Source organism: Dromiciops gliroides, chromosome 5 (assembly GCF_019393635.1).
Source record: "Dromiciops gliroides isolate mDroGli1 chromosome 5, mDroGli1.pri, whole genome shotgun sequence".
Lineage (NCBI taxonomy): Eukaryota > Metazoa > Chordata > Mammalia > Microbiotheria > Microbiotheriidae > Dromiciops > Dromiciops gliroides.
Window position 1 is genome coordinate 21,772,532 of NC_057865.1, and position 22,284 is coordinate 21,794,815.

The 22,284-nt window shown below is 37.9% G+C and overlaps 1 protein-coding gene across 1 annotated transcript in view; it reads left to right on the top strand.

Annotated features, from left to right (window-relative positions):
• Positions 1-3,632: 3,632 nt before the first annotated feature.
• The window catches only part of TOPAZ1 (testis and ovary specific TOPAZ 1), a gene marked incomplete at its 5' end in the record, with an annotated part of 59,671 nt that continues 41,019 nt past the window's right edge, over positions 3,633-22,284 (top strand). The window contains 7 exons of the mRNA XM_043969019.1: positions 3,633-3,669; positions 6,715-6,812; positions 8,834-8,898; positions 11,015-11,154; positions 12,452-12,537; positions 13,301-13,429; positions 22,066-22,129. Of these exons, the coding sequence (XP_043824954.1) occupies positions 3,633-3,669; positions 6,715-6,812; positions 8,834-8,898; positions 11,015-11,154; positions 12,452-12,537; positions 13,301-13,429; positions 22,066-22,129 (619 nt within the window). The remainder of the gene's footprint in view (positions 3,670-6,714; positions 6,813-8,833; positions 8,899-11,014; positions 11,155-12,451; positions 12,538-13,300; positions 13,430-22,065; positions 22,130-22,284) is intronic.

Consider the following 22,284-nt stretch of genomic DNA (forward strand, 5'->3'; position numbering starts at 1 on the left):
CCACCCCCAAGGAAGGAAACAAGTATCTGTCTATTATGTGCCAGACACTGTGTTCACTGTTTTACAATCTACCTCCTTTCATCCTTACAGTATCTCTGAGAGTTAGGTACTATTATCCCCATTTTACAGTTGAGACAACTGAGGCAGACATTGCCACTACCCCCAGATCCCTGGGATCCACCCCCTTTTACCCCAGCCTCTCTGGGCGACACACACCAGAGTATCACTGCCCCAGTCGAGCCACTATATCTAATGAAGTTGGAGTGTGCTCCGGAAAAAATGGCAGAATGGCCAGAGCTTGATGTTAGTAGTCATCATTGCCAGTGCAAAAAAAAAAAAAATTGATCCTCCTGATTGCTCTTATGAGGGACCCATATTTTGAACTCTTGGGGCTGTTGCTAAGGCTAGAAGTGCTCAGAGAAAGAGACCAAGCAAAAGCAGACCCTCAGCCACAAACCCCTCTAGGCTAGTACCTGGCCTCTATCTGCCAATTGTAAGCAGATGCTTTTTCTGCAAGAAGTGGGGAAGGCAGCTGGGGCATTAGCTTCAGAGAGACCTTTGCCTGTCCTTCCCTGGAAGTGAGAATGGGAGAAAACCATTAGAGAGCAAGAAAAGAAGTTATCTCTCTTTTTAAACAGAAATCCCACCTGCTTCCCATAGGGTCTTTTTGCCCATATCCACAATTCCTAAAAACTTTAGGGTCCAGAGTGCATATACTACATTAGCAGTTCAGGTGCCTCACTAGTGCTTTGACTTCAAATAAAGTCCATGTATTACAGCTCCCAGTGGCCTCCCAAATGCCACATAAGTCCCAAGTATTTCCTTCAACAGTTTTTTCAGAAACCACCTGGTGTCACATAAATCCCATGGTATTTATAATCTTACTCAGAATTTGTCCAAATAAAAAATTCATTCCTCTTAAAATAACATGGTACAGTGATATCATAGTTACATTGCTGACAGTCCCATAATGTTTGGAGAAGTGTCAGCTTTTCTCTCTTTCTGCTGGGAGAAAATACTTTGCATCCCCAAAGTAATCCCTTCTTCCTGTGATGTTTAAAAAGGTTCAGGAAAGAGAATTTCTGAGTAGTTTAAGCATTTTATTAATGCCAGCATTTTAACAAAAGGACGATCATTTGGTCTTCTCTCTAAAGATGATCAGGGAGGCGGGCACATTGGAAGAGGGGTGTTCCCAAAAGTGGCAGTAAACTCTGATGGGTTAGCAATTAATAAGAGAATGAATATTACAATGGGAGCTGGACCAGAACTTTGACTATATTACTTATTCTTAAGTTACCCCAAGCCTTGGGTAATCTATTCAAATAATTTATCCCCACCCAAACCTGAATAGAGTACTATAGTTTCCCACCTGGGTGGGATCTGGATATAAGAAAAAGTTCCACATTCAGAGACTGAGGTCTTGAAAATAGGGTAAAAGAAAAGGGGGAAATCTAAAGAATCGCCCCCAAATCATTGGTTATTAATAATCGTTTCTCACTTGCTGTTTCAAAGAGCAGTTGAGTTATGAAAAAATCAGCAAAACCAATCAGTATATCAAAAGAATCTGAAAATGTATACAGTGTTCCTCATCTCTGCAGACAAGTAGGAGGATGTGTCTTCTCAGATCACTTCTTTGAGGCCATACTCGTTTAATTTTTGTTACACTTTAATGTTTTGTGTTTGTCGTTCTTTCCATTTATGTTGTCACAGTTGTAAAAGTTGTTTTCTTGGCTCTACTTACTTCATTCTGTATCAGTTCATGTCTTTCCATGCTTCTCAGTATTCAGCATTCACTGTTTTAGCACAGTAACACTCCATAGTTCATTTTGGCATCTGCTTTGTTTGCATCTCTTCCAAGGAGTAGGCTGGGGTGTCTTCCTATAAACTTTCTTTGAGGCCCATACTTGTTCTTATGTAAACTGCAGCATTCACCTGTGGTTGTTTTGTGGTTCTTTCCATTTACATTATTGGAGTCATGTATGGTTTTTTCAGCTATTTGCTTTACTCTGTATCAGTTTATAAATGTCTTAGCATGCTTCTCTGTATTCATATTTGTCATTTGTTATAGCTTGGTCATATTCCATTCACCTTCTACAATGGATCTAGCCCTTCCTCAATCAGTGAGCCTCTTCTTTACTTCTAGTCCTTCGCTACCACAAAATGAACTGCAATAAATATTGTATATATGGGGACTTTCTATCTAATCTATAAATAGATTTTGTGATTTACTATTTTTTGCATTAATTTGCTATTATTACATCTCTTTGGGGTATCCGCTTAGTAGTGGAATCTAGGTGTGGACTACCTTCCCACAACCCCTCTAACATTGAGGAAAAGATTGCAAAGAAGGAGGTTATGGTAACCATTCTTCCTACCATAGAGGCTAATATTTAAATCTCATTACAGCATAAGACAGTTTGTAGATATGCTGTTTAGGCTTTTTACAATTATTTTTCTTTTGTATTATCCAAATAATTTTGGCTGTTATGTCTGTAGTTCAGACTGCCAGACTTAGGCCAATCCTTTGTTCAGTGGCTGCCCTTTCCAGTGCAAAAGGCTTCTCTGCCACCAGCTAGCTTCACTCATTGGACTCAGAAATTCTGGACCACTTGAACTCGGTCTCCACATGCCTCAATCCATTCATCCCAGGATCAATGATCATTCACTGAAGATCAGGAAAGAAATAACGCACACCGCACACGCACACACGCGTGCGCGCGCACGCGCACACACACACACACACACACACACGGAAGGGCTTCCAAGGACCTAAACACAAACATTCTTAATTGAGTCTCCCTCCACTACTGCCACTTGGATGAAATTGCCCTGATGCTGGACTGGGGTGGAGAGAGGGTCAGTCCTTCCATACCTCTCACTGGAAATCGAGTCATATGATCTGAGAGTGGAAGGAAGAGAGCTAACTGGAGAGATCTCTGTTGGGCTCGATGGGTAGGGGAAGGGAGAGAAGAGAGACATTCAGAAGTGAATGTGACCATAAGGTATCATATGAGTGTCTATTGTATTCATGGGAAAACATAGAGATTCATAGGACTAGGGCTTTTACTTTTGAGAATTCAGATGACTCATACATAAGATCATATATTGAAAGCTGAAAGAATGACTGGAAAGATGACTTCGTTTTCTCATCTGTAAAATGGGCGATTGAACTAGTCGACTTCTGAAACTAAGATGGGCGCTTGTGACTTATCCAAGTTCATGTACATAGTAGAAAGTAAGCAGCAGCATTTGGATTTGAACCTAGGTCCTCTGACTCAGATGCCGTCATTTTTTTTATGACAGAGAGTGGATACTGTGTACATAAAGTGAATTTGTATATTCATATACTTCGTGCATTTTTGATGAAAACTAGTCCTGATTAAATGTCAAATAGTAGTATAAATAAATGTAAGTTCAAAGGATGTTGAGATATTTCTGTAGACTCGAACAATTAGGCAAGGCTTTATAGAGGGATTAGATTTGAGCTAGTCATACAGCGCTATTGTAGCCAGTGATAGGTATCAGGTGATGGTGGTGGTGGTGGTGGTTGCTGTCTGATTATAAATTTTTGATTTTCAAATTGTATTTGTTTTATAATAGAGAATTTCCTGCACAGAACCATGGATCGTTGACATCAGAAATCTGTTCCAAGTGCTTCACTAATAACTGGTAATATTTAAATTTTTTACAATTATAATGTAATACTAAAAAGGAATTTTTAAATAAATTTTCAGGCTTGGTCAAAAAATTCATTCATTTAACTTGGGCGAATTCATTTTAAAACCTATTAGTAGTTGTGATCTGAAAAATGCATTTTCAGAGTTTAATTTTCAAAGAAACATTTCTTAGGTGTTTATTGAATTGTTTTTGTGACTTTTTTTTTAAGTCTTAAAATACCTTGCCAGTTTTATTTTTAAAATCTGACATTTGCTTTGAAAGATACACCTTAGTTGATTATACTTCTTTGACTCCAAGCTAGAAATATTGGAGGATAACTACTTGACTTTACTGGGGTCATAGGATCCATTGTTATTCACATACCATTAAATTGAGTTGAGAGTTAGGAGACTTTATGCTATCATGTAAATACTCTCTCAGTGCTACTAGACTGAAATCCATCTATACCTGTCCATCCTGGCAACTTTTGACCTTGCTATCCCATAATTTTCATAGGGATTTACCTAATGTCCTTAGGAAGAGCCTTCTTCCCGTTCCCTTGACATTACAGAGAAGATCAGTGGAACACATTGGTCGGTCATCTCTCATTTTGTGATTGACCTTTTTTTGAAATTAACTTCGTTTTCTACTGATATCCTTTATATCACTCATCTTGCCCAATTTTTCTTTATGTGTTGCAAGCTGTTCCCACCTATCATGGGTCTCTCCATTGCCCTTTGGGTAGCTCTCAAATTTAATTCTTTGGCTATGTTGTATTCTATGACTTAGTCACATAGCATCCTCGAAATAATTTTGATATTTTTTAAACGCACCTTTGTTTTATGGAGAAATTTACACAACTCTTCAAAGGCAATCCAACACTCTCTATTTTATGCTCATTATAAACCTATCCCATTGTCCACTTGCTGTGTTTTTTGAAATACACGTACTGATAGAAGAGCACTAGGGGGTTGTCGATGATGCTTCCTGTAGTAGTGTTTGCAGTAGGCTTTCTTCATTATCTTACTATTTCTTGTATAGCTAGTTAGGTCAAACTCTTGAGCAATTACAGATCTTACCTAAAAGGCTCTGTGGTGTTCTGGGCTTTGGAAGCAGTCAGTACAGTGGTATCCTCCAAAAGGACTTATCCAGAGGCCTCCTTATCTCAAGGGAATCCCTCTTTTGACTCGGACTCTCTGCTGGACTTCCTCTCAGTGGTGAATACTTCTGGCAAAGATGTCTCCCTGGTTTATTCTTCTCTTCTTGTCACCAGTTAGATTATTTGTTTTTAAGTTTAATTTATGTCTTGCAAGGCCTCTTGTGATTTTGACATGGGCTTGGGAGATACTTTGTGAGCCTTTAAGGCTACATTTTGCTTTGCTTTATCAAGTGCTTTTTTTTTTTTTTTTTTCGATGTAGGGAGTTTCCTGTGATGAGGAAACTCCTACCATGCGATTAACTCCCTTTAACTGGCCAAGAATGTTGCCCTGGCCACTAGGCAGTTAAGTGGCTTATGACTTAGTTATGTTTCAAGGTAGTATATAAACTGTATCCTCTTGACAATCTTTTTTTTTTAATAATCAAAAACCCAGTAGCCCATTAAATCCCATATTTGTTTTCTCCCTCACCCATTCCTTTACTTACCCACTTTTAAATTTTATTGTAATTAACATGCGCTTATTTTCTCTACCTTCCACCTACTGCTCTTTTTGTAAAAAACAAAATGAAACGGAAAAACAAAACCCTCATAAAGAAACACACATAGTCAAGCCAACACATTTTTATGGCCACTGTCAGAATTGGCTGTCTTCTGAATCTTGAGTCCAGTCACCTCTCTGTCAGGAGGTAAGTGACAGTCTTCAGTCTTGGTGGGCTGGAATCATGGTTGGTTGGTCATTGCACTGATCAGAGTCCTTCGAAGCTCTTTGTATCGTTTCTGTTGTGACTGCATAAATGGTTCTCTTGGTTCTGCTCACTTCACTTTGCATTGGTTCATACAAGTATTTTCTATGAAGCCATTCCTTTCATCATTTCTTTTAGCTCAGTAGTATTCCATTAGATTCCATACATTCAGTATTTGCCAACTAATGGGCACCTCATTAGTTTCCAGTTCTTTGCCACCTCAAAAAGAACCTGCTGTAAATATTTTTGGATACTAGGTCTTTTCCCTCTTTCTAGCTGTTTGCTTGGCTTTCTTCCTTTGAAAAGTGCCTGTCCATTTCCTTTATCCATGGACAAGTGATTTAACTCCTCAGTTCTGTGTAACTCTCTAAACTTGTAATTTACAAAAACGTTGCTGATCTGCATTGATGGAGTGGGTTGCCATACCAGGAGTTCCTTACAATGATGAAATCATAGGTCCTCACCAAGAAGAAACACTCTACATATTTTCTTCATTTTCTTTTCTGTCCAACTACTTGACAAGGAGATAAAGTGTTTGCTGGCTGAAATGGTTTCTAGTCCTTTTTCTTCTCCTTGTTATGGTGGTTGATTTATATGTGTTAAACCTTTTTTAGAAGATAGCAATAGCCTTTCTATAATTCTTTTATCTATTTCCTTTTCCTTTTTCAGTTGGTAGGATGTTTAAATAGGTCAGATTGGATTTTCCTCAGATGCATGTTTACATCTCATTTTTCTTCTAATTTGGGATTGATATTTTTTACTATTTACCTCATCAGTATATGTTAAAATGTAATCAGTGTAATTTTAATAGTTTTATACTGATTTCTGTCTTATTTTTCTGATTCTTTTCTCAAAGAAAATATCCATACTGTCTAAGCATGAGAGTTTTTTGTATTGTCTACAATCCTTTTATCTCTTACTTTAAAACAGTTTATATCACACTATCGATTAATTATGGAGACTTCTACCTGGGCTATTTGTGTAGAGGAAAATTTGTATGTTTAATTTAGAAATTATAATTCATATTTAAATTGTTAATCCATTAAATCTTAATCACTGAGTTCTTGGTTCATTTGAATAACTTTCTTTGTACCTTTAAGTAGCTGGGTCTCTACACCATTGAAGCTTTTACAGTTGGATATTTCATCTTTCCAGCAGCTGAAATTAAGCATGATTCTACAATTCTGAGTGAGACCTCTGAGGAGGAAAAGCCAGCAGATGAGCATAGAAAGGGGCTGGACGTGGATGAGAAGGTATTTGGGGAAAGTTTGCCTTTTTCCGCTTTCTCCTTAGGCATAATGCTACGTCAGAACCTGTCAACAGGGATAATATCCATGTCTAGGATCCCCATTTGACTGAGATATAAAGCTTCTCTCTTACACATGCAGTGTAAAGCCCTGCTCACAGACTAGGGAGGACTTTGTTGTCCTTAAAAATACCTCCTTGTGGGGGTAGCTAGGTGGCGCAGTGGCTAAAGCACCGGCCCTGGATTCAGGAGTACCTGAGTTCAAGTCCGACATCAGACATTTGACACTTGGCTGTGTGACCCTGGGCAAGTCACAGCTTCTATTTGTCCCCATTTCTTCAAATGTACAATAGGTATAATACTAGTACCTGTCCCCGGGGTGCTTGTGAGGATCAAAGGAAAGAATACCAAATTGCTTAGCACAGCACCCAGTGTAGACTCGGCAATAAATAAATCCTTATTTTCCTTTAAGACTCTATTTTTCTGGTTTCTTGATTGTGTTACAGCATCCCATGTTTCATAAAAGAGGTTAGAGATTTTTAATTTTAACGTTTAAAAATCAGTTTAAGAGAGCATGTGCCAAAACTGTTATGAACCTAATGAACAATTTTTTGAGAACATTTTATGATCTCACTTCAATTTACTTTCTAAAGTAATATATAGATACGTACACACATACAGATATACATATATATTCAACTTAGTCATTGGGCTTTGACTTTGGGTAGAAATCAAAGTAGAGGATAGAGTTGTAGTTACATTAGCTGATCTGATGTATAGTAATTTAGTATACTTGCTAATGGACATTTTTGTAGCTAAACTTTAGCCTTCAAAAACTGCTTTTTAATAGTAGCTCACATTTATAGAGTTTTTAAAGTTTACAAAGTGCTTTACAAGCTTCTAAAGATAGCTTCCATTATCTCCATTTTTCATATTGGGGAAACTGAGGCCTAAAGAGGTTGAGTAACATAGCTAGTAAACATCTGAGTTGGCATTAGGAAGATCCTAGTTCAAATCTCAAGTTCCACACTCTTGGACACTGTACCATGCTGCTTTACTATGAAGTGTTTCTGAACCTGTAGCTAGGCAGCATTCTTCAGGTTTCCCAACCCATTAGCTCTATGACTTAACACTTACCAAAGACCAGGTAGCCTTTCAGAATCCTCTTCTTCATCCTCACTACTTTGCTTCTTAGAGACTGTGTCCTCGAAGTGTTCGTATCAGTATGCTACCTCTATACTATAAAATCTCTATTTGACAGAGGAATATGGAACTGAAGAACTTGCCATATTTAAGCTCAACATAGCTAGAGTAGTGTTTCTGCCAGTATTTCTCTTACTGCCTAGAGTGGTTTTCATTAGGAAGAAAGTAAAAAAGACTTGCTAGAATTTTCCTGTCTCTCTCTTTTGTCTTGTGAATAGATGACAAAAATACAGATGCCAACACCTAAGAGCTATAGTCTTATCTGTTAGGCACATCATGTTAAACAGAGCCTCAAGTGCCTAGGTTTTAATCAATAAATCAAGATTTATAAATTGTTGACAGCTATTTGAAGCAAAATGGTCATACAAACAACTAATTATGGGGGGTTTAGGTAAACTTGTTTTCCATGTTGTCTAAAAGTATTTAAATATTTCTAGTCAATTATCAGTTTCATAAGTTTTAACAAATGAGAAGTAAAATTGATCTGACTTGGCATTTTGTGTTAAATATTAGAAATCAAACAACCTGACTTATCAGAACTTTTAAATGTTGGCTTGTGTGATCTAGGTTCATAGCAAAGCTGAGAAATGCATTGCTTCATCTGTGATTACTATTTTACTTCAGCTAGCAGTGTAAAATAATGTAAAGATGAAGTGATTCTGTAATTTTTTAGAGCTATGTAGAAACTCATTCTTTAACTTTGACCAAATGTAGTTGATGATTAATTGCTTTAAATTAGCTTACTGTTAAATATAGGTTTTGCAAATGTCACTGATAATAACACTGATTTTCATCTAAATGTGTTTAACTGTGATCTCTTCACAGTGTAAATTTTCAGGTAGTGTGGTAATAAAAGAAGAAAAAGAAAACATTTATGAAGTTGAGAAAAGGTTTGTCAGAATATTTTTAAAGCACCATAATTTTATGTGGTATTTTAAATGGTATTAATACAATTTGTAATTTAAACAGTAGGCCAGATACGGGACATAATTGGCTTAACATGTCAGAAAATGAGTATAGTTTTACACTGTGGTGATTGTTGCTACTTACCAAAAGAGAATTAAAAGGTTTCTTGAGTAGCATATATGTATCTGAGCCAGAAAACCTGCCTGGAAGGGGGGAGATGGGGGGGGGGGGCCTGGAAGAGATGTTGGCTAATACAATGGAAAGTGTATGGTCTTCTGAATGGTATAGAAACAAATATAAGGATAGACAAGAGTGGATGACTTTCTCTTCTAGGCTGGTGTGTTCTCCAATATATTGTGATGAGTATGTTTAGAAATAATAAAATGTAAAGCTGATAGAAATTTTACATCTTCCAGTTCAGTTCCTTTATTTTTATTAATGAGGAAACCAAAGCCCCGAAAAGCAAACTAGCCAAGAAATTAGTTATTGAAAAAAGCTAGGTAAGGGTTCAGTTGGTACATAATACTTAAAACTTCATAAATTGCAGCCTATGATTATAGAATTTTGAAATAAGAAGGCAGGGGGCAGCTAGGTGGCATAGTGGAGAAAGCACCAGCCCCGGATTCATTAGTACCTGAGTTCAAATCCGGCCTCAGACACTTGACACTTACTGGCTGTGTGAAATGACTTGTCTGAGGTCACATTGTTAAGTAACTCAATTCTTTTGCCTGCAAAAAAAAACACTAAAAAAGAAACCGAAGGTGGTGTTTTTATACCCAAGTAGAACACTTCCTATTTACCAGTAGGAAATTTCATCTCACTAGGTAGAACTCCTTGTTTTATTCTGTCAGCATTTTGGGGGTCATGAAGCTGCCCTTCAGTGGGGTATGCTATTCTTCCCTGGGTCTGCAATGGTACGACTCCACATTTGTCTGGCTCGTTAGCAAAAGCAGCCCCAGACTGCCCTGAGCTTTAAGAGTTTAACAGCACAATAGAAAGAGGGTCAGGACTAGAACCCCCCACCCCCCACCAATACCAGGCAGGTCCGATAACCTCCCTTTTTGTTTCCCCAGATAGGAAAATCATGGGGCTGGAGCTTTTTAGGAACCTTAGGAATAATCTATTTCAGTGAATCTGTATACATTCTTTTTTATCTGTTTGGGTTTTTTTTTTGTCAGCTGTCAGATGACAGAATCAGGACAGGCTAGAACAGTGGAGCAAATCTAAGATGAAGTGTCACAGACTTTTTGTTTTACTGTACTCTGAACTAGGGAAACTTTTTTTTTTTTTTGCTTTTTGATTCACAAATAATCTCCAGATAATTGGGATTTGGCAACTGTACTCTCTCCCAGTGTCACAGTATACAGTTGTTTCAAATTTTACAAGAAGAGGAGATTGGGAATGGTATGTGCAGTATCCCTAAAGAATTCAGGCTATCTTAAAGCCACCTGAAAACACCAATCAAAGCTCATTGCTTGGTTAAGTCATTCACTGGGTGACTGTTAGAATTTCAGTGAGGTTTCTCACACCATTTCCCTGTCTCACACACATAATAAATTCAACTCATTTTTAAATCCCCCCCCCCAGTTACTCATCCCTTTTAAAAAGTCATTAATCTTAGTTGATCTTAACCATAAATTTTATAGTACAATGTTCAATTGGTAAGAGTGAAACAGTTTGCTTATTAGGTAATTACTTCAATATTTTAAGGCTCTATAATTTTTCATCTTGTATGGATACTCCCTCAACTCAGCCCCTCCCTAACTCATTAAGTGGTCTTCAGAAACACTAGCCTCTCTGAATTTAGCTGGGCTAGTCTTGCAACAACCCATTTTATGATCCTGCCCCTACAACCAGGCCTCTGCCATTCACTAGGGCTACCCAGAGCTTATCCTTCCCTGATACATCCTTTGAGAATCCAGGGTTACCTTTGGACCATGCTGGGGCATGAGGGTAGGACTTTAGGAAAGGTAATTAATCATAGAAAATGTTATTTTTAAATTCTGGTGACACTTTGCAAAATGTAACATTCTATAAGTAATACTTGATACTTCATTGATTTAACAAGTTTTGGTTGCAATTTGTTTTCTTTCACTATAGCAAGGATTCTAAATATGCAGAGATTCTTGCTGGTGAGCGTCAGTTAACATCTCTATGTTCAACAACCCCATGTCTGGCAGTTCCTTCTTTGAATTTGAAGGCTCATCAGGATGGCATGATCCTGAAACCCTGGATGAATGGTATTTTTTTCTGAACAAAAAATCCTGTTGTCTTTGTGGCATGATGCAAGGAAGTCTGCTTAGAAAGTTATTTCATGGGACAGCTAGGTAGATAAAGCACCAGCCCTGGATTCAGGAGGACCTAAGTTCAAATCTGGCCTCAGGCACTTGACACTTACTAGCTGTGTGACCCTGGGCAAGTCACTTAACCCTCATTGCCCCCCCCTCACCCCCCCAAAAAAAGTCACTTCATTAAGACTTACTTTAAAATAAAAAAACTTCCATACAATGACTTGATCCTATTGACACAGTAAAATTTTGATTCTGTGGAGCAGGGTAGACTTGCAGTAGGGCAAGCTAATTGAATTTACAATGCTTGTCTTTATAGATTATTTGAAGATAAAGTTGCGTGATATAGTAGAAAAGGTGCTAGATTGGGAGTCGAAAGCTTCCCTATTACAGCCTCCTATCCCTGATCACAAACCAAATGACCATGGACAAAATCACTGAAGTTCTCTAAGCCTCTGTTTCTCATCTGTGTTTTGGAGCCAATGGCACCCACGGGAACTGCCGTGTACAAGCTTACTCTAAGGATTAAATGAGCTCACTTATGTAAACTGTGTCACAAACCTTAAAAGGATTCCAGAACTGTGAGGTGGTTGTTATCTGGCTTCCTAAAATTCATCATGTTTCAAACAAAATCATGAAGCTGCACTGATTTGACTCAGGAAGTACCGAAAAGCTGTCCTGCTCTTCTCTTTCAGCCAGATTGTTCTGTACCTCTCTTTGGATTTCAGAGATAGCACTTCCTAAAGCAGGCCTGCCATCTTACTTGCTACCTTTGGGGGAGAAAAGAGATAATTATTGTGTTAAGCAGAAAGACCTTTCCAATAGTCGTAGCTTTGATGCCATTGTTTTTTCTGCTTAATTCCTTGATGTTACCACAGTTTTCAGCTACATGTAATGATTTGCAGTGGCCCTGGGTCAAAACAAACCACAGGTCTCTTTGGACAAAGGGCTTCCTCCTGTGCCCTTGGCTCTCCACTTCCCTTTACACAAGTTTAAAAGCTGTTATCGTAGTGCTGTATTAACAAATTCATCATGGATGCCTTTAAAAAGGCTTTATTTTGCAAAAGCAATAATACTTTGACTTTCAGGAAAATGTGTCCTCCTATGGTGGGATAGATTTAAGTATCCCTAGCTCCTATACAGAAATTGATATTCCCTCAAGTTCCAAGAAAATCTTCAACATATTTAAGGGAAGTTTTGTGAATATGAAAGAAAGATGATAGTAACTGATTTATCTTTTTTTTTCCAGATTTTAGATTTTCAGGGAAATATCCTCTCCTAATGTTGCAGAATCCTGAAAATTGTGAGATATTTAAAAGGGAAAAAACTGCAGGGGTGAGTACCTCAGCTTTTTGTATGAACGTCCCCTATAAGACTTTTCTCTGTCCCTGTTAGTGGTATGTCCTTGCTTGTCAAGTAGAGCAGAGGCCCAAGCAGGAATTTAGTGGGAGAGTAAAGAATTGTAGCATAGAAACCTTTCCTGAGAAGATAATCCAAGGGGAAATAAGACAAGGTCCTGAAGGATGTTACAAAGTCGGGGAGAGGGTCCTGTCAGTAAGCACTGGTGACTATAGGAGGCACAGCTCTGATGAGAGGGTTGTGGGGGAGGGAAGGAGGGAGGGAGAGACAGAAGAGAGAAACAGAGAAAGTATCCTCAGTTGGAGGGAAAATTCAGTATTTTGAAGAAGGAACTTCTCATAACCAACTTGAAGGTAAATTTCCTTCATTTTCATTCATTTTCTAATGATTCTATATCAAATTAAATGTTCATTTCCTCCCAGTTTTGTGTTTTCTCAGTTAAGCAAATGTCTAAATACATGTTAAATAATACGTAGTAACCTTATTAGAAATTGTATTAGGGAAAGTAGAAAAAAATTGGTAGAAAAGCAAAATTTACTTTTGCAAATATAAAATAGAAGTTGCTTTTCTTATTAAATCAGCCCTGGCTACTTTTGCTCGTTTTTGTTTATGTAATATTCCCACCTATTCTTAATGTCTCTTTCCTTCCCTCCCATCTCCCATACAGATAGCTCCTGTTTTTTAACTAGATGAAAGCATTTACCCTGCTTTTTTTCTCTTTATTTAAAAAAATCCTTAGATGTTCCAGAAGCCACTAGGGTTGATGATGTTACCCCATGGATATTGCAAATTTCATTTTAATACATTACGTGGCTGTGAGCGATCACTGTGTAAATTTACCCATGTTCCTGAACAAGCAGATGAAAAGGTACAGTCTCTAAGGGTTTGAAATATTAAGGAGAGATTATTTGTAGTAAACATCTAAGAATTTTATTTTTACCCATATTTCATTAAAAATGAAATAGGTCCTTGCCTATTCTAATTCCTTTAATTCCTTTTCCTTCTCTTATTGCTAGAGCTAACATTTCCAGTACAATATTAAATAAAACTTTCACTCTTTGCTAAAGCTGTGAATTGTTTCAAATAGTTTTTTAGTTGATTCTTTAGGATTCTCTAAATATACCATCATATCATCTGCAAAGTTGCAGGATATAAGATAAACCCACATAAATCATGAGCATTTCTATATATGACCAACAAAGCTCAGCAGCAAGAGATAGGAAGAGAAATTCCATTTAAAGTCATGGTAAACAATATAAAATACTCAGGAGTCTACCTGCCAAGACAAACTCATGAACTCTATGAACACAATTACAAAACGCTTTTTACAGAAATAAAATCAGATCTATATAAATGGAAAAATATCAATTGCTCATTGATAGGCCAAGCTAATGTAATAAAAATGACAATTATACCTAAATTAATTTACCTATTCAGTGCCATTCCAATCAGACTACCTAAAAATTATTTTATAGAGTTAGAAAAAAATAACAGAATTCATCTGGAAGAACAAAAAGTCAAGAATATCAAGGGAAATAATGGAAAAAATGCACAGGAAGGTGGGCTAGCTATACCAAATTTGAAGCTATACTATAAAGCGGCAGTCATCAAAACTATTTGGGGGGCACCTAGGTGTCGAAGTGGATAGAGCACTGGCCCTGGAGTCAGGAGGACCTGAGTTCAAATCCAGCCTCAGAAACTTAACACTTACTAGCTGTGTGACCCTGGGCAAGTCACTTAACCCCAATTGCCTCACCAAAAAAAAAAAACAACTATTTGGTACTGGCTAAGAAATAGTGGTGGATCAATGGAATAGGTTAGGCACAGGAGACACAATAGCAAATGACTACAGTAATATACTGTTTGATAAACCCAAAGACTCCAGCTTCTGGGATGTGAACTCAGTATTTTATTATTTTTTTAATTATTTTTAGTATTTGACAAACTGCAGGGAAAACTGGAAGATAATGTGGCAGAAACTCGGCATAGACACCAACATCTTACACCTTATACAAAAATACGGTCAAAATGGGTTCAAGATTTAGACATAAAGGGTGATATCATAGATAAATTAGGAAAGGAAGGAATAGTTTACCTCAGACCTATGTAGAGGAAAACAATTTATGCCCAAACAAGAGAGAGAGAGATTATTGTGAAATGCAAGATGGAAGACTTTGATGATATTAAATTAAAAAGGTTTTGTACAAACAGAAGCAATGCAGCCAAAATTAGAAGGGAGGCAGAAAGCTGGGAGACAATTTTTAAAAATTAAATTTAATTTTTTTACTCTTTTTTTTTTCCTGGCAGGGCAATGGGGGTTAAGTGACTTGCCCAGGGTCACACAGCTAGTAAGTGTCAAGTGTCTGAGGCCGGATTTGAACTCAGGTACTCCTGAATCCAGGGCCGGTGCTTTATCCACTGTGTCACCTAGCTGCCCCAGAAACAATTTTTACAGCCAGTATTTCTGATAAAGGCCTCATTTCTAAAACATATAGGGAACTAAATAAGAATGTAAGTCATTCCCCAGTTGAGAAATGGTCAAAGGATATGAACAGGTAGTTTTCTGATGAAGAAATCAAAGCTATCTATCGCCATATGAAAAAATGCTCTAAATCACTATTGATTAGAGAAATGCAAATTAAAACAACTCTGAGGTACCACCTCACACCACACACATGCGTTGTTGGTGGAGCTGTGAATTGCTCCTACCATTCTGGAGAACAATTTGGAACTATGCCCAAAGGGCTATGGGACTGTTCATACCCTTTGACCCAGTGGTACCACTGCTAGGTCTGTATCCCAAAGAGACCATAGAAAAGGGAAAAGGACCTATATGTACAAAAATATTTATCGCAGCTCTCTTTGTGGAGGCAAAGAATTGGAAATCAAGGGAATGCCCATCCACTGGGAAATAGCTAAACAAGTTGTATATGAATGTAATGGAAAAATACTAGGTAGCATAGTAGATAAAGCACCAGCCCCGGATTCAGGAAGACCCGAGTTCAAATTCGGCCTTAGACGCTTGACACTTAATAGTTGTGTGACCCTGGGCAAGTACTTAACCCTCATTGCCCCACCAAAAACAAAAAAAAAAGGTCCTAAAATGATGTTTAAATATTTTCTACACCACTAAGAAATATTTCTCTTGAGAGTTAATCATTTTTATTAGGCCACAAATAAACAAATGGACACATGTAGTAGTTACTTTAGTCCTCGGGTGAATTCTCTAAAGTTTTTCATTTTCTGTTTTATTGATGAGCCAATTCTTGAGCTTTTTCTTACCATTAAATTAGATAAAATAATCCTTTCATTTTTTTCCTGTTTCCTAAAATGTATCCTAAGGCGTCCCCAATCAAAAAGATTTTTGTAGCTGTAATCATTCCTCCCAGCTATATACTTTATCTTTTTAAGTTTAAAAATTATTTCCAAAAAGGTTTCAACCTATAAGTGAAATAACAAATGAGAAACTCATTAACTTACCAGACTACCAGTGAAAGGAAATAAATCCAGTGTTCATAACAAGCATAGGGCTGAGGAACTGGTCTGAGGCTCTGTAACAGAATCGGCCCAGATCAAGGAGACATCTAAATTTTAATTATGATGGGCTCTGTGGACTAGCCCAAACTTAGTAGAAATGTCAGGGTGCCCTGAACAAGTAGGAAGGTTTGGAGAGGTTGGTTAGGGGTTGGTTGTGGTGGGCTGGGCTCCCCTGGCTTCCCCTCATTCATTTTACCTAGTGTTGCTGTGCAGGCCCCTTGCAGCCATATTGGAAAAGGCAGGAGCTGATTTCATGGCTTTTTCTATAGTCATGTGTAGTTTGTGATCAGTTTCAGTACTGCTGGAGAGCCAGGACAGAACCACTTCTCAGAAGGTTCTCCTGCAGTGGCAATGTGCCCGGTACCTGTAGCTTTAGAACCACATAACTGATTCTTCAGGGCAGGATTCAAATGACCATTGCTAGAGAGCTGTGGCCCACTGATGAGCATCTTTGGTCCAAAACATGACACACAGTAAGAGAAATGTTTGTTCTTATCATGTAGTTCCCTTCTAGCCAAAAGGGAAGTATTGACCCACAGTCAGTTATGATTGGAGCAACTGCCCAGTGGTGTCTTAGAGCCTTGAGAGAAATACAGGCTGGTTTTTGTTTGGCAAAACAAAAGCACTTTCTTCTGCTCTTTACTAAGGGAGTGAATTTTTGCTTCACAGCGAAAGGAAACCTCCAGGGGTTAATGAGATTGGGACAAGTACTGAAGGAAAGGGTTGGGTGGCCAAACCAGTTTAGAATCTCGGTGTACACACTACTTTCTAGAGGCAGGCAGTCTTAGTGGGGAATAGACCCAATTTTTAGGCTGGGCATTTACAGCCTCATTCTTCCTCCCTCTCAGGAATGTAATGTCAAAGGGTGTGTGCTCCACTGCTTCGAATGAACCGCCTACAACAGGACCCCAATGGACTTGACCCCCAGAAAGTCCAGGCTCCCCCACCACCTTTTTATCTCACATGGTTTATTAAAATTAATGTTCTATTTGAAATTTTTACCTAGTAGGGCATTGACCTATAAACAGCTGCCTTGGATTTGGTTTTTGTTGTTTGTTTTTCCTTCAATACCGTTCTTTGCTCTGGGTTTGGTTTTTTGTTTTTTGGGGTTTTTTTAGTGAGGCATTTGGGGTTAACTGACTTGCCCAGGGTCACACAGCTAGTAAGTATTAAGTGTCTGAGGCCGAATTTGAACTCGGGTCCTCCTGCCTCCAGGGCCGGTGCTCTATCCACTGCGCCACCTAGCTGCCCCTTCTGGGTTTGTTTGCATGAAAATCATTTTATATAGAAAAAATTGGGGTCAGTCTTTGTGTAGTATTGTGTATGCCCCATGATGTGTGAAGATTGCACATTCTCAAGGGAACAGAATTCTTCAGACTTTTTCTTTGAAGTTGCTATTAATTTTTTGTCCCCAACTCTCACAAACTACTGTATGAACCGCACAGTTAAAGAACTTTGATTCTTAGCCTGTAATATTCTAGTCTGCCTGTTTCAGTTCCAGGGACTGCTTTGAAAAATATCACAAACCTCCCACCATTGAAATGGCATTCCATCACCTTGTTTAATCAAAATGCTGACTGCTGAATGGCAAAGTGAATAAAATGCTGGACTTCAGCTCCTGAAGACCCCAGTTCAAATCTTGGTTCAGATACTTTTTTCTGTGACCCTGGGCAAGTTACTTAACTTTTCTCAGTTTCAGTTTCCTCATGTGTAAAATGGGAATAATAATTGCCCTTACTCCACATGGCTGCTTGAGAGGATCAAATGAGATAATGTATGGAAAGTACTTTGCACCACAAGAATACTGAAAGCACTGTGGAAATGCTGGCTATTGTTTTTAATATATTTTCTTCTTTGTGGTAAGGGTGGCTTTACTGTAGGAAAACATATGTCCTATGATTTAGCTTACTTTAAAGAAGAAAAAATTTTCCCAATGACTAATGAAATGCTTATGAAAGCAGCTCTTGAGTTTTCACAGTCAGACCTGTCAGCTTAGCAAAGATGATAAAAGACAGAAGTAGTGTTGGAAGAGCTATAGGAAGAGATGACTGGTACAACTGAATTGGTCTGGCTATTCTAGAAAACAACTTGGAATTATTTTTAATAGAATTTTCCAATTACATGTAAAGATAGTTCTCGACATTCTTCTTTTTTTTTTTTTTTTTGAGGCAATTGGGGTTGAGTGACTTGCCCAGGGTCACACAGCTAGTAAGTGTCAAGTGTCTGAGGCCGGATTTGAACTCAGGTCCCCCTGAATCCAGGGCCAGTGCTCTATCCACTGTACCACCTAGCTGCCCCTCGATACTCATTTTTGTAAGATTTTGAGTTCCAAATTTCTCTCTCCCTCTCTTCCTCTCCCCTGCCCACAAGCAAAATCTGATATGTTTAACATGAATGTAATGTATTATATATATATTAACATTAGTCATGTTGTAAGAGAAGAATGAGAATAAAAGGGGGAATACCACAGGAAAGAAGAAACAAAAAAAGTGAAAATAGTATGCTTCGATCTGGATTCAGACTCTGTAATTCTTTTTTTTTGGATGTGGAGAGCATTTTCCATCATGAATCTTTTGGCATTGTCTTGGTTCATTGTATTGCTGAGAAGAGCTAAGTCTATCACAGTTGATCATCACACAGTGTTGTCGGTTCTGGATATAGTATTTTCGTGGTTCTGCTCACCTTACTCAGCATGAGTCCACTTAAGTCTTTCCAAGTTTTTCTGAAATCTACCTGCTCATCATTTCTTATAACACAATAGTATTCCATTACATTCATATACCACAACTTGTTCAGCCATTCCCCAGTTGATGGACATTCCCTCAATGTCCAATTCTTTGCCACCACAAAAAGAGCAGCTAAATATTTTTGTACATGCAGGTCCTTTTCCCTTTTTTATGATCTCTTTGAGATATAAATCTAGTAGTGCTATTGCTGGGTCAAAGGGTATGTGGTTTTATACCCCTTTGGGCTATAAATTGCTTTCCAGAATGTTTGGATCAGTTTACAACTCCACCAATAGTGCACTAGTATTCCATTTTTCCCACATCTTCTCCAACATTTATCATTTTCCCTTTTTTTGTCATGTTAGCCAAGCATAGGTGTGAGGTGGGACCTTATAACAATTTGGAATTATTTAAGAAAAGTCACTTGGTTGATATGCCTCAAGGAGTTCAAAAACAGCATGATGATCCCTTATATTACGATATCAAATGTACTTTTGTGGTAGGAAAAAGCTAAAAATAAAGAGGTTTATCTGGGGCATGGCTGAATGAATCATGGTATATGAACTTGAAGGTCTAACTGTAAGCAGTTACTAATATGAGTCCTTCAGTTGGAAAGGTTCATATGAATAAAGCAAAGCCAGGAGGATAATGTACACAGTGACTGTGATTATAGAAGTAGCAGGCAGTACGAAACGATGAGCAGGAGGAGTTCAGAGAAACCTGGAGGGTCTTGCATGGGCTGATGATGAGTGAGATGAGCAAAACCAGAAGAACATTGTACACAGTATCATCGACATTGAGTGTTGATCTACTGTGATGGACTATATTCTTCTCATCAATGCCATGGTACAGAAGAGTTCCAGGGAACTCATGATAGAAGAGGATCTCCAAATCCAAGAAAAAAAAAAAAAGAAAAACTATGGAGTATAGATGCTGAATGAATCATACTATTTCTTTTGTTTTTGGTGCTGTTGTTTTTTCTAGTTTGAGGTTTTTCATCATTGCTCTGATTTTTCTCTTATAACATGACTAATGCAGAAATAGGATTAATGTTATTATGTGTGTGTACATATATATATACATATATATACATATATACATATATATATATATATAAATAACCTATATCAGATTACCTGCTGTCTAGGGGGGGAGGGGAGAGAGGGAGAAAAATCTGAAATTGGAAAGCCTGTATAAACAAAAGTTGAGAACTATCTTTACATGTAACGGGAAAAAAATAAAATACTTTATTAATGAAAAAAAAGAAGTAGCAGGCAGTGAACTTGGTTAAAATGCAGCGATGATAAAACATGCTTCCATCTTCTCTTTACCTTGGGGATTTGCTGAATGGTGAATTAGGCCTGTAGCAAGTGGCACCCCCTGTATCCAGATGGGTCACTGTGTTGGTTGGCTTTGCTTAATTGTAGGGACTGCCTCACTATTTGCACTCCCAGGGCCTGGCACGTAGTTGGTATTCTTTGATTGTATTTATTTGTATTTGTTATGGAAACAGGTTGTCTCTTCCCTATAATAGAAGATTTTGAGGAGCAAAAATTACTTGCTTTTGGGGGGGGTCTTTTTCTACCCAGGTCTACCACAGGCCCTGACACATAGGAGGCACCTAATAAATGCTTTTTTAGGGCTTATTTTGCTTGGCCCCAGAACTGACAGCAGTAAGTGGGAGTTGCAAAAAAGCAAATAAACAATTAGGAAAAAAAATCTAACGATTAGAGCTAGGCAAATGCAGGCTGCCTTCTCAGGAGGTAGTGGATTAATCCTCTTTGAAGATGTTTAAAGAAAAGTCAGATCCTCTGATCACTTGTAAATGCATCATCAGACATTTATTGAGCATCTCCTTTGTGCTAAGCACTGTGCTGGGTCCTCAGATACAAAGACGAAATAGCTCCTGTCCTCAAGGAGCTTATGTTCTACCTGGGGAGACATAAACATCTAAGAATACATGAGGTCAGTACAAGGTCATTTCAAGGAGGAAGAACTAGGAGCTGAGATCAAGAAAGGCTTCATTTAGGGGTGAAAGCTGAACTAAATTTGGAAGAAAATGAAGGACAAGAAGAGGTGGAAGTGAGTGCTTTCTAGGCGTGTGGAGGAGGGGCGAACTATGCAAACCCACCCCCCAATACAGGAAATGAACAGAGGAAGGAAAGGAAAACATTGAATTTAGCTCCATAACATCTGTCACACTAAGACTTGGTAGCTGGCTGGAAATAGGGGATAAGGATAATTGCAGGATTATGGAACTGGATGACCGGAAGAATTTCTATAGAAATAGAGATGTTAGAAAGTAGGGGGAGTTGCGGGGGTGGGGGGGAGAGAATGAGTTTTCTTGACAGACTGAGATGGTGATAGCAGTGGACAAGTTGTAGGAAGGATTCTTGTTCAAGTGTGTGTTCCACTAAAAAGCCTTTTGAGATCCCCTCCAGCTCTCATTCTGTGAGTTGGCCTTAGTCTTGTTGACATATCCCCAATTTATAAAACTGTTAAGAGACTAACACTTTTCTCATGAAAATACATTGGCTTGCTGTAAAACACCAAAAGCCTGTAAAGTATTTGCCTGTGGCCACCAGTGGTGTAATGTGGTTCTAATCTACTCAGGGTATTCAGTTAAATTTATAATGAATATCGAGAAATGCTGCCAGGCAATACAATCTATAATAATGCTGGTTGTAAATTGAAACTGAGAAAAGGCACATTGGTTTCAGGAATTAAAAGCTAAAGAGAATTGTAGTTTTCATTTCAATAGAAGATTTCACAAGCAAGCAGTCTCCCTTTGGAAAAGTCAGAAACACCATTATATGGCATTAGTTCTTAGGAAAGTTCAGTTTAACCCTAACCTTAACTCTCTTTTGGCCTTGTTACCTAAAAGCTTTTAACATAAACTCAGTTTTCACTTTCTATAAATTTAAATATTTCAGTGTTTTAGGCACATACCTAAATTACTTAATTACAATACATAAATGATGTCCTGATATTCTGAAGTCATCAGTAGAGTTGTGGTTTTTTGATTCATAACTATATACTTTTTAATGATTCCTGATGTGTCTTTAAAATTGGCTTTTTTCTTCCCTATGTCAGTATGAATTAAGACCATCTTTTTCATCCCATATAATTTAAACTTAGGCAAAATATGGGGGAGCCAAGAACATAGAAGTACCATTTATGTACATTTTATTTTATAGTCTATTCAGGAATGAGTCATAACAATTTTTCATGGTTTCTGCAGGTTTGCATGGAAATACTTAAGAAATACATAAATATCGGTGAGGTGTGTTTGCTTCAACGTGCAGGTATGAGACAAACTGCTGAAATGTAATTCAGTAATGTTTATTTCAAATGTAAAGTTCAGTTGCATGTGTTAGATAATAAATATTATGTCCCAAGCATAAAAATGACATGAATTACTAGAAAAGATTCTACTCATCCAAGGCAGTATTAAATTTGA